The 16,609-nt window shown below is 46.2% G+C and overlaps 1 protein-coding gene and 1 long non-coding RNA gene across 5 annotated transcripts in view; one reads left to right on the top strand and one right to left on the bottom strand.

Moving 5' to 3' along the window:
- The window catches only part of ANKLE2 (ankyrin repeat and LEM domain containing 2), a 57,465-nt gene extending 53,372 nt beyond the window's left edge, over positions 1–4,093 (bottom strand). Inside the window, exon 1 of one of the 3 annotated variants that reach the window (XM_056532829.1) lies at positions 3,849–4,093. Coding sequence is in view for 1 of the 3 variants with exons in the window: in XM_056532809.1 (XP_056388784.1) it covers positions 2,553–2,727 (175 nt within the window). In the remaining 2 variants the exon portion in view is untranslated. The other 2 variants (XM_056532809.1, XM_056532819.1) reach the window with 2 other exon arrangements.
- Positions 3,311–16,609, top strand: part of LOC130283421 (uncharacterized) — a 63,727-nt gene continuing 50,428 nt past the window's right edge. Inside the window, exons 1-2 of one of the 2 annotated variants that reach the window (XR_008846694.1) lie at positions 3,311–3,428; positions 9,212–9,334. This is a non-coding gene — a long non-coding RNA (uncharacterized LOC130283421). The remainder of the gene's footprint in view (positions 3,429–9,211; positions 9,335–16,609) is intronic. The other variant, XR_008846692.1, reaches the window with a different exon arrangement.

A 16,609-nucleotide genomic window follows, 5' to 3' on the forward strand; every position in this document is an offset into this window, starting at 1 on the left:
AAGGGTTAAACTGCCAGGACCCAAAGTTTTCTTCGGTCCCAGCAGTGCGGCAGGCTCCCGCTTGCCGGGGATTGCACACAGCACTCCGCGATCACGCTGCGGGTGCTGCAGGGGTGACAGAGGGAGCTCCATCCCTCTGTCATAACACTTACAGCACGCAGTCACTTCCAACCACGGCTGTAAGGGTTAAGCTGCCGGAACTGAAGTTTACTTTGGTCCTGGCAGTGCGGCAGGGTCCCGGCTGTGTGTTACAGCCTAGTCCCTACCACGATCTCATGGGTGCACTGGGCAGGAACGTGCATCCTGCCTGAACGTGTATACACGTCCATGGTCGTTAAGGTGTTGAGAGGTACTAAACGGCTCCATGTTTTGACTTACAAATACTAATGCAAAACATACCAGCATGGCTAAGGCCTACAGCACATACACCAGACAAACCCAATATATAATGCAGATTGATGCCTGTAGCAGATGCCATATTGGCATCTGTCATCCATAGGCTCCCATTGCAAAAAAACACAAAGCACAGTATCACACATACAATGTGAATATAGCCTTGATGAAGTCACAGTAAGTGGCAAATCTCTGGCAGCACCAGAGTTCGTGCCATGTTGCATTTCCATTCAGAAGAAAGAATTGGATCCCAGTTCTTGCAATCACAAGTGGTTGGACCCCACAATCAGATACTCAGCCTCTATCCTGGGTGTAATGGATACGTTTTTAACACTAGAATATCCCTTTAGAGTGTATTCACACAGGAGCACAGCCGCAGCGTATTTGACGCTGCCGGCATACAGAGTTCAGGCAGAGAAATCTACCTGCTGCTGCTGTAGTTCTGTGTGTGTCCACTTGTATCTGCGGATTTCCCATCAGCAGTCACGAGTGGGCACACAGAGCTACAGCAGCAGCAGAGAGCTTGCTCTGCCGTAACTGTGTGTGTCGGCAGCGCAACTGCAGCGCCAAATACACTGCGGTTGAGCTCCCGTGTGAATTCACCCTTAAAGTGGCTGTACATGAAATGTATTTGTAAATCCTTGACAAGTTTTTTTTTTAAAAATTAAAAAAAATATTTACATTTATGGTCTTGTCACCTGTACAGTATTTTGCGCAGATTTGAAGCGCAGGATTTTCTGCTGCAGAATTCAATGTAAACTGAATGACTGTACACAGCCTTAAATCCTGCGCAGAATACTGTATGTGTGAATAGACCCTTAATGATAAAGTGTACAGCAAAAACTTTATATAATGTAGATAATACCATTATATGTATATTTGTAATACACATTGGTTAATACAGGTGTATATTTTTGGGTGAAAAAAATTCTGTCCCTGCAGTTATTGTCTGTGTATCTCTGTGAGGAGACCAAATACAGGAAGTGAGGGCGGGACAAGTAGGGATCTGTTCAGACTCCAGGCTTGTCAATTATCCTGATGTGTAAGGGTGCTTTCACACCACGTTTTCTACTTACGGTTCCCGAATACGGCTGGGAGAAGGGGGGCGGGGCTTAATTGCGGTGCCCGCACTCAGCCGTATTCGGGTACCGTATTTAATGCATGTCTATGAGCCGACCGGAGTGAACCGCAGCCTCCGGTCGGCTGCGTTTTCGGCCGTATGCGGTTTCCCGACCGTAGGCAAAAACGCGGTTGACCACGTTTTTTGCCTGCGGTCGGGAAACCGCATACGGTCGAAAAAGCAGCCGACCGGAGGCTGCGGTTCACTCCAGTCAGCTCATAGACATGCATTAAATGCGGTTACCGAATACGGCTGAGTGTGGGCGCCGCGATTAAGCCCCACCCCCTCCTCCCAGCCGTATTCGGGAACCGTAAGTACAAAACGTGGTGTGAAAGCACCCTTAGCCAGGGTCATGTTCCAGAGCCTCACTGTACAGAGCCCTGCTTCTCCTCACTGCACAGAGCCCTGCTTCTCCTCACTGCACAGAGCCCTGCTTCCCCTCACTGCACAGAGCCCTGCTTCCCCTCACTGCACAGAGCCCTGCTTGTCCTGCCCTCACTTCCTGTATTTGGATTCCTCACATAGACAGACAGCAATTGCTGATGGACTTGTCCTATGCAATCACAGCCCCATGTTACAGTGATATTGAAGTAACCTTGCAGGACATGTTTGTTATTCCTGCCACACTGAGGCCTATACACTATACACAGCTGGAGACTATAATCCACCACCAGAAATTCTATTTTGTGGGACAGATTTAGGAAACTGTCTAGAACAGTGGTCGACAAACTGTGGCCCTCCAGCTGTCCAGGCACACTGGGAGTTGCCGAGTTTTGCAACATCTGAGGGTTGACAGTTTGGAAACCCCTGCTCTACACATGAGAGTGTCCATCTACTGTCCAGAACAACCAGTCAAGATGACTAGAATAAGCCATAGCTGCTCAGGGATAGGAGACTGCTCCCTATTAGACAGTGTTAGGACTCTGCCCAAGAGGGTGAGGAGCCTGGGGAGGGGAGAAGCCTCACATGCCATTAGTGGCCGATCCGTGCAGGCAGCAGACATGCATAGTGTTAGTACTGGTCGGCTGCGTCTCCTCACCTAGCAGAGTATCCAGCAGGCCGGGCTGTGGAGGGATGCTAGGCGGCTCGGACTGTCTCCAGAATCTCCGCTCCACCAGGTGGAAGAGCCAGCCCAGCGTCACCAGCACACAGGCCAGGAGCACGGAGCACGCCACGGAGATGTCCCATCCGGACACGATCTCGGGGGGAAACATCGCTCGGAGAACCGTCTGCAAGTTTTCGGAGTTTTTGGATGGACACTCCCCGCAGCAGTCTGCCTGCACTATGTGGGACGCTTCGCTAGGGGCGCTCTACACACGTCCTCTCAGACGCGCTGTTTACATCCACAGTACAGTCTTCAGCCACAGGCGGCGGCACTTCATTCCCCTCAGAGTATATCAGTGATACTGTGCTCAGTGGTACCCCGGGCTGACCTAGAACCGCTAGTATGGGAGGAGCCTACTACTATCACGTCCAACTACACACCACTAGTGACCCGCTATCTCCGGGACTACTTATCTACGCCGCTTATTCTTCCGCGATACTAGAGCTCTGCTCATGTGCACACTCCACACCCTGCCTGACTTCTCAATATCCTGCAGCTCTAATCCTCCTCTACAGCGTCTACCGCCGTCTCCTCATCTCCCAGTGTGTCTGACGGTCACTCTCAGGCCTGGGCGTCTCTTTCTTCACCAGTATTACTTGCACGTTGTCTACCAGTCAGCCTTAGCACCACACCCGCCTCACACACATGCTACTGACTCCAAATTCGTATCCACCCTACCTCCTCTGCTTTATATAGGATCCACCCGAGTCCACAGCGCAACATGCGTGCGACACTTCCGGTTCTGACTGACAGGACCCCGGCGTCTCCTGGCAACGAGAACGAGGCTGTCCGAGACGCGCCTGTCCGAAGGTGAGATGAGCCTGTACCAAAGTCACCCTGTACACTAGAGGGCGCTCTCTGTGAACAACATAGCGCCCAGCTTTTTATATCTGATTGGTTTCATCCAGATATCCATCCTATTCTAGGAAGCGTCCAACATCTGGAAATCTATATAATCTATATAGATTTCTATTTAATAACGTTAGATTTTGGACTTTACTGTAAAATTAGCTACAGCTGCAGAAGAGGCCGGTGTTAACTATGTCAGTGCCCCTGAAGATCCTGTCCTGTGAATCCCCTGACCTTCCTGCTGGGTCCTGTGCTGTGGGGCGCGCCCTTGTTTACAGAAATACCTCGAGTACCCCAACAGTTGGAATGAAATGTTCACTGTGTGAAAGTAATCCTTCAGCAATATGTAAGGTGTTTTCCAGGGAGGACAAATGATCTCACCTGTTCTGCTCCCTCAGCACTTACTTCCATGCCCTGCCATTCATGGCAGTGTACCTTCTGAGACCAGAGAAGGCAGATGCCGGTAACAGTCATCGCATGCGGGCGAAACCACACCGATGTCCAATGGCTGCACGATTTCGCATGATGACTGGCACCTGCCCTCTCTCATCTTGGAAAGTATACAAACATGACGTGCAGGGGGCAGAAGTAAGAGCTAGGAAGGACCTTTTCTGCTCCCCGGACAACCCCTTTAATTGGTTCTCGGCTGACCATGTTGAGATGATAACTCTGTGGAAGACTGGTAATTGGTAAGAAAACATGAAGAATAATAACCGCAAAAACATACAAATAAACCAGGTCCTTACTTTTAACACAGTGACGATGGTATATCCCTTTTTTTCTATTGACACACCAGCTGTCCAGAACATACATTTTGGCCGACATTTATCATTCTCTTTAGACAGTTTTTTGTGTCTAGAAAAGGCGGAAGCAGGGTTCATTTGCACCTTTTGGTTTACTCATTTCTGCTGATTTTGAGTTGCAATCCACTGATTTTGGCAATATCATGATATGGAAGGGTTTAATGAACTGCGCTTTTTTTGTGAAAAGGCACAAAAAAGGCACAAAGCCACTGAAAAGTCTCTAAAACTACACCAGCCCAGACTTAGCTTAGCTTTTTGATGTATGTGAAGAGAGAAATTTCAGAAAATATTTACCTGCACAAAATTTATCAAATGGTCTGCGACCATTTAATAAATTTGGTGCTCCTACACATTATCAGCACACATAAAAAAGGTGTAAAAAATATTTCACTTACACATACAATGATAAATGCCGGCCTTTGTATTCAAATATTCTCCATATGGCCCTCTTTATAAGATGTCAGGGCATGTCAGAAACAGCTGTTGGAAAACATTGGTACAGATGGAAGTTATTGCCAGAAACAGTGATATCAGACTCAATGTGCTGTTTAAGGTACAAGACAGAATTTGTTAGGACCAGCGTTTCACATGCTGGTCTTTGGTAAAAGAAGGCTGGTTTAAGATGCGGCAGATATATTATTAACAAAAAATCCAATCCCACACCTAGAATTACTTCCAGGTGGGGGTACAAAACCCCTTTTAAATGCACCCTCCCTTAAAACTTCACTTTTATTTGGTATACTTTAAAATTCACATACTGGTTAGGGAAAAGTTAGGTTAAAAACCCAGCAGCTTGACCATACTCTTATATGTATAGGTAGACTTCCCACTGAAAGCTAATTTTGAAGCTCTGTGCCTGCAGTGCTACAGGGCCACGTGAATGAGAATACTGCCGTTATTAAAACCATGATAAGCTGCCTCCCTACATGTTTCGTGACACCAGTCACGTCATCAGGGGTGTCTGTGGGGCGCAGGGCACATTATTGACACTTATATAGACCATGGTCACTCCTCCTAAATGACGATATTCCAATCATTTAAGCTCTTAATAGTTTGTAGATGTTTCTCCAATAGCGTTTGGTACTCTAAAAGGTCAGCGCTTACTTCACTGATGCTTCGAAGTCCCATCTTGCCGCATTTCCTGTTCTTCCATGTACCAGCATTGTTCTGGTGCCGTGCTTCCTGGACCATCACCTGATCCAGTCATGTGACTCCAGCTGTGATGTTCTGTAATACAATTGGATCCTCTGATCATGTGGTCTCCCTATTAGATCATTGGTCAGATTCCCTCATCAAAACAAACAAACGTCATGCACCCTCTCTTTTCCTACAACTCTCTTTTTTATTCAATGACACTTTTTATTTTCAGACACAAGGCACTGCAATGGGGTCCACATGTGCACCAAATTATGCAAATCTTTTTTTAGGGTGAAGGAAGAACACTATTGTTTTTTCAGAGGAGTTTCAGGAATACACAGAGCACATTTTATTTTGGGGGAGATTTATAGATGATGTTTTAATTTTGTGGGTTGGGGACAGCACTTTATTCCCTACGTTCATGGAGGCCCGCAATAATAATAACATTGGAATGCACTTCACTTATGAGATAGGGGGCAGGCACATACATTTCTTAGATTTATCAATTTACATTGATTCAGATAAGATTCAAACCAAGGTTTTTCGTAAACCAACATCGACCAACGGTTTTCTACATTGGCAAAGCTGGCGACCCAATGCCCTGAAAAAAAGCATCCCTGTGGGTCAATTCTTAAGAGAGAAAAGAAACTGCTCAGTGAAGGGGACATTCAAGAATGAATGTGATGAATTTTGTAGGAGATTCACGGCTCGGGGGTGTCCGATGATTCATGTAAACAGAGCTCGAAATAGAGCCAATAGGAGCATTAGAAAGGATCTCCTTTGCTCTGAGAGACAGCCCTCTTTGCAGAAAATGATTAGGTGTGTTGGCACCTATGACAGTTATGCCACCAGAGTGACAAACATCATGCGCAGGTTTTGGCAAATCCTCCAAGATGATCATGACCTTCATGAAGTGGTGGGTGATAGGCCAATGCTAACATTCAGATGAGGCCCGAACCTGAAAGAACTCCTAGTAAGGAATAATTTTTCCTCAAATATTGAGAGAAACCTCATTGCCAGCTATAAAACAATGGGCTCTTTTCAATGTGGACGATTTGAGTTCTGTAAATTCTTGCCAAAAACAAAAGAATTTAAAAGTCCGGTGGATGGACGAATATATCAAATAAGACAGTTTTTCAACTGCTCCACAAAAATCATTGTCTATGCAGCACAGTGTGGATGTCCAAAAATATATATAGGTAAAACCACCCAAGAATTTAAGAGGCGTATATCGAAACATCTAAGTACGTGACCCACCAATATCCAGACATATGAGGACAGTTCACAGGGATAACATGTTTGATATAAAATTCTGGGGAATCTCAAAAAACTTGGGTCCATGAAAAGGCAATATTGATAAAATTCTATTGCAAGAAGAATCCAAATAGATATTTAGATTGAAGAGCAAAAGCCCCTTTGGGCTTAATGAAGATTTTTCTTTTTCTGCATTTTTATGAACTGTTCCTGAATTGAGTAATAAATACACTTGTAGACAATCTAATAGGAGGGAATTTCAAGTGGGGCCCAAAGAGTTTCTAAAAATGGAACTTATATAGAAATCAGGTTTGGACACAGATTTAAACGACCATGTGAATAGGATTCAGGTGAGGAGATACTCCAGCTGCTCCCAGTTATAAATAAGTAGATATATTAATTCTGAACAAATAAAAAATAAAGTTTAAAAAAATATAAAATAAATTAAACAAATATACTAAGCTAAAGTCTTGCTAAAACGATAATTAAATGAGAATGAAATACATTTGAGACATGGTAATATTCACAATAAAATACCCACGAGGTCCATGCACAGAATACACTGGGTTTAAGATTGAGAGAGACATGTTTAGCAATAGCAGGAAATAAATAAATGTACAATAAAAGAAGTTGATGTATAGTTGACTATAGCATAATACAACTACCATATACGGAACCAGTGGACGAGTGAACTTAAAAAACAGTTACATATTAATATGAAAGTATAACAATCTAAATAAATAATTTAATATTAAAGGACAACTGCAGCGCTAGCAAATTAAGGCCCAAATGTAATAATATCACAAGTTATATAAGTTTCTAAATGGGATCCATTACCTGGTCCCATTTCTCCGCTATGCCGCCACTGGAAGTCATCTCCTGGTCCCCTAACGCGCATAGCGTCGACCTATTATTCTCTATGGAGCCGCCATCTTGGTCGACGCTACGTCAGAAATGCCCATAATGCGCCGGGGGATTGCTTCACTCCCCCTGCTGCTCGTCGTGCCGGCCCCTCTCCTCCCATCTTCTAAATATTCATAATGTTATTATGCGCTCAGCCCTGATTGGCTACCATCACCGCTAGCGGGGTCCCTGTGCCCACTAGCGGTGTCACAAGAATGCCGAGCGCGAGCGCTACCATCATCGCTAGCGGGGTCCCTGTGCCCACTAGCGGTGTCACAAAAATGCCGAGCGCAATCGCTACCATTACCGCTAGCGGGGTCCCTGTGCCCACTAGCGGTGTCACAAGAATGCTGAGCGCGATCGCTACCATCACCGCTAGCGGGGTCCCTGTGCCCACTAGCGGTGTCACAAGAATGCCGAGCGCGATCGCTACCATCACCGCTAGCGGGGTCCCTGTGCCCACTAGCGGTGTCACAAGAATGCCGAGCGCTGCTCTGTTCCCCGTCCCTGTCAGCTCTCAGGGTACAGGAACAGATTTAAAAACCTTGCGCGCAGCTAACGTAGTACTACGCATGCTATTTGCGTAGTGCTGCGTCTGCGCAAGGCTTTTTAATCTGTTCCTGTACCCTGAGAGCTGACAGGGACGGGGAACAGAGCCACGCTCGGCATTCTTGTGACACCGCTAGTGGGCACAGGGACCCCGCTATCGGTGATGGTAGCGATCGCGCTCGCGGGAGGCATTCTTGTGACACCGCTAGTGGGCACAGGGACCCCGCTAGCGGTGATGGTAGCGGTCGCGCTAGCAGGAGGCATTCAGTGGGCACATGGATCCCGCTAGCGGTGGGGATTGATCGTGCTTGCGGGGACACTGGCTGACAGGCGCAGCGGGGGGACACAGTAAATGGATTAGCTTCTATGGGGCCACAGAAGCACACCGGGACAAGTGAGGGCGCCGCGCTGGGCTCTACAATTCATCCGGAGGGTGGGGGAGGGGCCCGACCGATATAGCAGTATGGGCAAAAATCCATACCGTGGGAGAAAAAGAAAACCGGTATCTGGTTCATAACGGTATACCGCCCAGCTCTAGGGGCCGCAGCCTATCAGTACATGTGGTGAGGGTGGAGAGGGCTGATGAGCTGGGAGGGGGAGGATGGGAGGAGATAACCACAAAGGAAGGAGCTGTGGGCATCACTTTATTATAATTTATTATAATTTCCTCGAGGGGGGGAGAGGAGCGGGAGAGAGCAGCAGCTAACAGGAAGCTGGCGCAGGGAGTCATGGGAAATGTAGTCTTTATGACATGGCTGCTTACTGCTACAGGTGGCAATTACAAGAGAATGGCTGGGCCAAATTTGACAAATGAGGTATCGTTGGAAAGGTCTTTGAGGTAAACTTTTTTTTTTATGTATGAGCGCTGCAGATGTCCTTTAATAACATCAGTATGAACAACATTAATCCACCAGGGTGAAGAGACACAAACAAAGACATTCCTCTGTCTATTTTTTATTCAGTTTATTTGATCTAAGTTCTCGCGCATGTGCGAGTTGTAGGAGAAGAGATGCATGACGTATGTTTGTTTTGATGAGGGAATCTGACTAATGATCTAACAGGGAGACCACATGATCAGAGGATCCAATTGTATTACAGAATGTCACGGCCGGAGTCACATGACCGGATCAGGTGACGCTCCGGGAAGCACGGCACCAGAACAACGCTGGTACATGGAAGAACAGGAAATACGCCAAGATGAGACTTCGACACGTCAGTGAGGTAAGCGCTGACCTTTTAGATAACCAAACGCTATTGGAGAAACATATCTACAAACTATTAAGAGTTTAATTATTGGAATATAGTCATTTAGGAGGAGTGACCATGGTCTATATAAGTGTCAATAATGTGCCCCGTGCGCCATATGCCTCAGACACCCCTGATGATGTGACTGGTGTCACAAAACATGTAGGGAAGGCAGGTTATCACGGTTTTAATAACAGCAGTATTCTCATTCACGTGGCCCTGTAGCACTGCAGGCACAGAGCTTCAAAACTGGCTTTCAGTAGAAAGTCTACCTATACATATAATTTTTCCCTAACCAGTATGTGAATTTTAAAGTAAACCAAATAAAAGTGAGGTTTTAAGGGAGGGTGCATTTAAAAGGGGTTTTGTACCCCCAGCTGGAAGTAATTCAAGGTGTGGGTTTGGATTTTTTGTATATTATTACCCCAACGCTATCTCCTGGACATTGTTGAGCAATAAAGATATATTATGAGGCACAGGCGTGTCTTCCTAATTTCCCCGAGTGGCATATTGACCTAGTTAAAAATGTATATGGGTTGGAATAACATCACTGTATATTTATTTATGCACATATGTTATTAAGAAAAGTAGGAAAGCTAGATGAACGCTACATGATATTATTAAAGCGTACCTGTCAGATCAGCCAAAAAAAAAAAAAATTGTTCTATGTTGCTCAGTACCTCATCCTGATCATGTACATGTAATTTTTATACAGTATACGGCCTTTATTTCTGTTAGAATTACCTTTTATATGCTGCTCACTGTAAAACGTGTTCACCACAAGCTGGGGGAGTGTCCCTCTTCTCCTCAGTGTGATAACCACTCCCCCTCCTCCCCCTACATCTCTCTGCTCAGAGTCACTGGTCTTAGGAGGGAGCCTGGCAGTCAGCCAAGTGCAGAAGTCTCATCTGTAACCCTTTGCTCTCTGGTTTTATGCTATATACAGATATACAGGCTGTCAGGACATGTTAGGAGTTGTAGTTTTAGAGTGACTGCAGATTGACTGTATGTCTATCATGTCTTCACAGCCTGTATATCTGTCAGGGCATGATGGGATTTGTAGTTTTATATGATCCCTAAACAAACAGTCACTCTGCAGCCGCTATAAAACTACAACTCCTATCATGCCCTGACAGCCTGTATATCTGTCATGGCACGATGGGAGTTGTAGTTTCAGAGAGTGACAGGTTAGGGAGAGAACATATACAAATATATGGAACAGTACTAAATATATACGCATATATTCTCTCCCTAACCCAGTGTTTCCCAACCAGGGTGCCTCCAGCTGTTTCAAAACTGCAACTCCCAGCATGCCATCATGCCCCCTCCCATAGACTTGAATTGAGGGGCGGGGCGTGATGTTAGATGGGGTCGGAGTTGTGATGTCACGATACTCCGGCCCCGTGGTCGTCAAGCCGCACACTCAGAGCCTTCAGCGCTGCAGAGAGCTCGCAAAGGTGGGTGCTGAATGACAGATTGCAGGGGTCCCAAGTGGATAGGGGATAAGATGTATTAGGGCCCGGAGTACCCCTTTAATATCAACCTATAGTGTTTTAAAAAAGTATGTTTTCAGGACATGTAGCTACCCTACAGATCTGGTCCAAAGAGGTTTCAGCCTTCTCTGCCCAGGAAGAAGCCACTACTCTGAAAAAAAGGAAGGTGGATCCTGATTCTTTGTAGTATAGGCTAATGTAATTGATGCCCTCCTTGATCCATCTACTAATAGATGATTTAGAAGCAGTCTTGCCTTTATTAGGGCCAGAATCTTGGACTAAAATATTTTCTGTAGAACGAAAGTCCTCAGTAGAGTCCAGATACTTTAGGAGGCATGTTCTGACATCAAGGTTATGGAACTTGACTTCACCTTCATGTCTCGGCTCATTGCAAAAAGAGAGAAGAATAATCTCCTGAGATTTATGAAACTCTGAGACCACTTTCAGCAGAAAAGATGGTAAAGTTCTCATTACTACTCTGTCATCTAATATCTTGGTATAAGGAGGAAAGGCAGAGAGCGCTTGTAATTCTCCTACCCTCCTAGCTGTTGTTATTGCCAGGAGGAAGCACATCTTGAGGGTGTGCAACTTGATGGAAATAGAATCCAGAGGTTCAAATGGTGGTCCTGATAAGGCCTGATAAGAGTATTAAATCTTGTAGCCCCATAAATAAAACGTTTAAAGGGGTATTCCAGGAAAAAACTTTTTTTATATTTCAACTGGCTCCAGAAAGTTAAACAGATTTGTAAATTATTTCTATTAAAAAATCTTAATCCTTTCAGTACCTATGAGCTTCTGAAGTTAAGGTTGTTCTTTTCTGTCTGAGTAATCTCTGATGACACGTGTCTCGGGAAATGCCCAGTTTAGAAGCAAATTCCCATAGCAAACCTCTTCTAAACTGGGCGGTTCCCGAGACACGTGTCATCAGAGATTACTCAGACAGCCTAAACTTCAGAAGCTCATAAGTACTGAAAGGATTAAGATTTTTTAATAGAAGTAATTTACAAATCTGTTTAACTTTCTGGAGCTAGTTGATATTTAAAAAAAGTTTTTTCCTGGATAACCCCTTTAAGATATTATCTGCTAACTTGCAGTTAAAAAATAAACTAAGTGCTGAAATTTGTACTTTAAGGGTACTAGGACTTAGCTTCTTATCCAGGCCTAACTGAAGGAAATTAAGGATTTGAGGGACATTTGGATCTTCCAATGGATCGACTGCAGGTCCCACTACTCTTAAAAAGGCTCTCCATGTTCTTAGGTATATGGCGGATGTTACGTCTTTCCTACTTGCAAGTAAGGTGTTTATTACTTGGTCAGATAGTCCTCTAGTTTTTAAAATTGACCTCTCAGCATCCAGGCTGTTAGATGAAGGTGAGCCGACTGAGGATGATGAACTGGTCCCTGGTACAGTAGATCCTCCCTGCCTGAAAGAACCCACGGTTGTGAGACTGACACTATCCTTAGCAAGGTAAACCAGAGCCTTCGAGGCCAGAAAGGCACTATCAATAGTACTAAGGCTCTGTCCTGTCTTATCTTTTTCAAGGGATATGGCAAAGAGGTGGGAAAGCATACCCTCTTTCTTTTCCCCAGTCCTGAGAGAAGGCGTCTACTGCTGTCGGATAATCCAGTGAGTTGAGAGAATAGAACCTGTGAATCATGCAATTTGAAAATAGCAGAGGGATTGTGGATTTTAGGGACTCCATCCTGAATTTTTTGTATGTCAAAGTTGTTTAATTTTTTTCAGATTTAATATAACTCTGAAAGAACCGTTGTTTTTTTTTCTTTTCCATGAAGAGAGGGGAATAGAATCCCCTCCCCTCCTCCCCCTGGGGGACTGGAACCAGGACTTTTTTGAGCAAAAGTGATTTTATTTCTGTTATCATGGCCTCTTGTTTCAGGGAATCTTTCACTATCCCAGTGGGAAAGAATCTGTCCAGATGAAAAGACTGGAACTCTAGAAAGAGACCCGATCTCAGGGTGGATAGAACCCCAGGCCCCCGCAAACCTGGACAGATGCCCCCCCACTGGAGAAAGCCATCATTGTTTGGGATCTTTGGAACTAGACTCTTTGTTGGGATTGAAGAGGAAACCTCGAACTTTACTAGGGACTTCTGATTAGGCTTTCTGGATTGTTTTTTTTGCTATGAAAGGAATCAGGGACACGACCCTGAGTGGAAAATCCTTTCTTCCTATCCGAAGCCTTCTCAAGTACTTCGTCTATGGGACCAAAAAGGCAATCTCCAATGCAAGGGATGGAACATAGTTTGCCTTTTGAGCCCACATCACCCTTCCACTGCCTAAGCCATGTGGCTCTCCTAGAAGAATTAGATAAAGCGGCTGCTCAGGCACCCAATCTTACAGAATCTACCGAGGAGTCTGCAAAAAAATCTACTGCCTTGGAAATTACAGGTAAGGATTCTAAGATCTCTTCTCTTGGGGTCTGGTTAACAAAATGGGATTGTAATTGTGAAACACAGACTCTTAGGGAGCGAGCAACACATGTAACAGCTACATTAGTTCTGATAGAAGCTGTGGCCGCCTCCCAGTTTTTTTTTGTTAACGAACTCAGCTTTTTTGTCAGACAGACAGCGTTCCTAGATCCTCAAAAGGCAAGGCAGATTTCTTATCTGTCATTTTAGCCACCGGGGCATCAATTAATGGGGCTCTATCCCATGACTTAGTGACTGACTCCTTAAAGGGGTACCTCCTTTTAAGGAGTTTAGGAAAAAAAGATTTCTTCTCAGAATTTTCCCATTCCTTCTCAATTATTTGCTTGATACTTTTATGCAAATTAAATGTATGGGACTTCTTGGGGCCAAAGCCTTCATAAAGGGCATCTTCAGCCGTGACTGTCTCTCTGCTCTCCTCAAGATTAGCCGTTAGGCAGATTGCTTTAAGGAGCTGATCAGTATGATCTGGAGAAAAGAGCAATTTGGATTTAAACTCTTCTTGCTCTTCAGAGGAGGAATATAGAGTAAGATTTTCCTCTTGAACACTAGGGGGACTGGAAATAGTAGGGGTGACCACAGAGGAGGCTGAAGCACCCACATTCCAGAAAATTCCTAGTCCTTTAAGTGTGAAGGAGCAGTAAAAAAGGTTGGAGCGCTCTCTCGTGGATGATGGGGGCGTGGCGCTCCATGTTGGGCAAAGGGGTGTGTTTACAGTGTGCTGCTGAACGAAGGAGGAGGGGGAGAACATGAGGAAAAAGAATAGGGTGGACAGGGATGAGTGAGAAAAGGAGGAGAAAGCGGAAGGAAGCAGAATAAAAGGGAAGAACATAAGGACTGTGTGGTGTATTACAGTGTGATGCTGGAAGAAGGAGGGGGGGGAACTTGAGGAGAAAGTGGGGGTGGAAGGAGGAGAGGAAGAGTGAAAGATGGAGAAGAAAACAGAAGGAAGCAGAAAAAAAAGGAGGAGAGATGAAGGTGGAGAACATAAAGAAAGGGAAACAAAGGAAATGGGAACTAGAGAGAATATGGAGTGGGGGGATAGGAACTAGAGAGAAGGTGGAGTGGGGGGCTAGGAAAGATGGGACAAAAGGAAAAAAGTGATGTGGGTGGAGAGCATCAGGAGTGGGGCAGGGAGTCAGAGGAGAGGATGGAAAGTGGAGGGGTGGGAACAGTGGGACAGAGGGAAGGGTGGGTGATGGTGGAGGAGGATTGGACCTCTAAACTGGAAGAGAATGAATCCCAGGGATTTGGAGAGAAAGCCGCAGAGGCTACTGCTGTTGACGCAGAGGCTACTGGGGATAAGTAGGGGTGGATAGGGGGTGACAGAGGACCGGGGGGGGGGGGGTTGGGAATAGGGATGGGGGAGGTCGGGCAGATGGGGGGGGGATAGGGAGGGATGGGATATGGGAAAGTTGGGGAGCTAGGGAGGGGTGTGAGGGAAAAAAGGAGGTAGGCAGTGTCCAAAAAATGGGGGGGGGGGGGGAGAGAAAAAATAAATAAAAAGAAGAAAGGGGGGGATCCGTGGTGGATGAGTGGTTAGAGTTCTATGCACTCATTGAGGCCACCCGGGGTGAGACATTTCAGTTTATAAATCCAGTATGCTTCCCTGCGGTTAAGTGCGATCTGTCTGTTTTCTGTATCTTCTGAGATCTGCTCGATGGGGGTCACTCTGCTGCATGAGAAGTCTTTGTTGTGCTTCTCCGTTAGGTGTCTGGAAACGCTTTGTTTAAGGTGTCCGATGTTGCAATTGTGACGATGGCCGTTCAAGCGTTTCCTGAGGGTCTGTGTGGTCCTGCCTACATAATACAGGCCGCAACAGCAGTCGAGTAAGGAGATTACGTAAGAGGAACCAAAGTCTAGATGTGTTTTTATCTCAAAGGAGGTACCAATGTTTATGGTCGTGAAAGATTTCCTCCCATGCTCGATACTGAGGCAACAGAGACATCCCTTGCTCCTACATTTGAAGGACCCCGGGGTGGGGGTGATGGTCTTGGAGGTTTTTTTTTTTCCTTTTTCTGAGGCGGCTAGGTGCTAGTATGTTTTTGATGGTCTTTCCTCTGCGAAATGTCAATTTTGGCTTTTCAGGTAGGAGTTTTTTCAGTATTGGGTCCACAAGTAGGGTGCCCCAGTTCCTTTCGAAGATATCTCTAATTCTTTTGTGATCTTGATTAACCTCTTAAGGACCCATGACGTATGCATACGTCATGGCGTTTTCCGACGCTCACCCGGTGGAGATCGGAAGCGGATCCCTGCTGAAATCCTTCAGCAGGGATCCAGGGCAAACGCCAAGGGGGGCCATGTAGCCCCCCATGTTGGCGATCGCCGCAAATCGCAAGGGAATTCGCCCTTGTGATCTGCAGCGATACCGGGCTGATCGGCTCTCTGGGACCCGACCGCCCGGTAATTTTGCATGATCCCGGCTGTCGCAGACAGCCAGGACCATGCTAAAGTATAGGAGCGAGGTGGCAAGCCTGCCACCTCCTCCGATCCCCTGCGATCCGTTGGTTAGTTAACCGACCAATCGCATGGGGGGGGCGGTTACTTCCTCCCACCCTGCCCGGCCCCTGGAAGTCCAGAGAGGACGGGAGGAAGACCGGAGGACGCGGCGGGGAAGGGGAGAGTGCTGAGGCCCGGCCCCGGTACTTACCTCGTCCCTGAAGACCCGGATCCCGGCGATGAAGACGGCGGCGGCGGCGACAGGTGAGTTGATCTTCAGCCGCGGTCGGGCCCTTTACAGCAATGCACGTCGCCGTAAAGCGACGTGCATTGCTGTATTGGAACCCTGTATACTACAACTCCCAGCATGCCCAGACAGCCCTTGGCATCTGGGCATGCTGGGAGTTGCAGTTTTGCAACATCTGGAGGTCCACAGTTTGGAGACCACTGTGCCCTTCCAGATGTTGCAAAACTACACATCCTCAGCATGCCCTTACTGTCCAGGCATGCTGGGAGTTGTAGTTCTGTAACATCTGGCCCTTCAGATGTTGCAGAACTACAACTCTCAGCATGCCTGGACAGTTTTGGCATACTGGGAGTTGTAGTTTTGCAACATCTGGAAGGGCACAGATTGGGAACCACTGTATTAGTGGTCTGCAAACTGTAGTACTCCAGATGTTGCAAACTACAACTCCAAGCATGCTGGGAGTTGTAGTTCGGCAACATCTGGCTCTAAAGATGTTGCCGAACTACTACTTCCAGCATGCCTGAGTGTTTGGGAGTAGTGGTTTTGCAACAACTGGAGGCACACTGGTTGGGAAACATTGTCTGTTTCCTAACTCAGTGTTTCCCAACCCGTGTGCCTCCAGCTG

This window comes from Hyla sarda, chromosome 1, assembly GCF_029499605.1.
Source record: "Hyla sarda isolate aHylSar1 chromosome 1, aHylSar1.hap1, whole genome shotgun sequence".
Taxonomy (NCBI): domain Eukaryota; kingdom Metazoa; phylum Chordata; class Amphibia; order Anura; family Hylidae; genus Hyla; species Hyla sarda.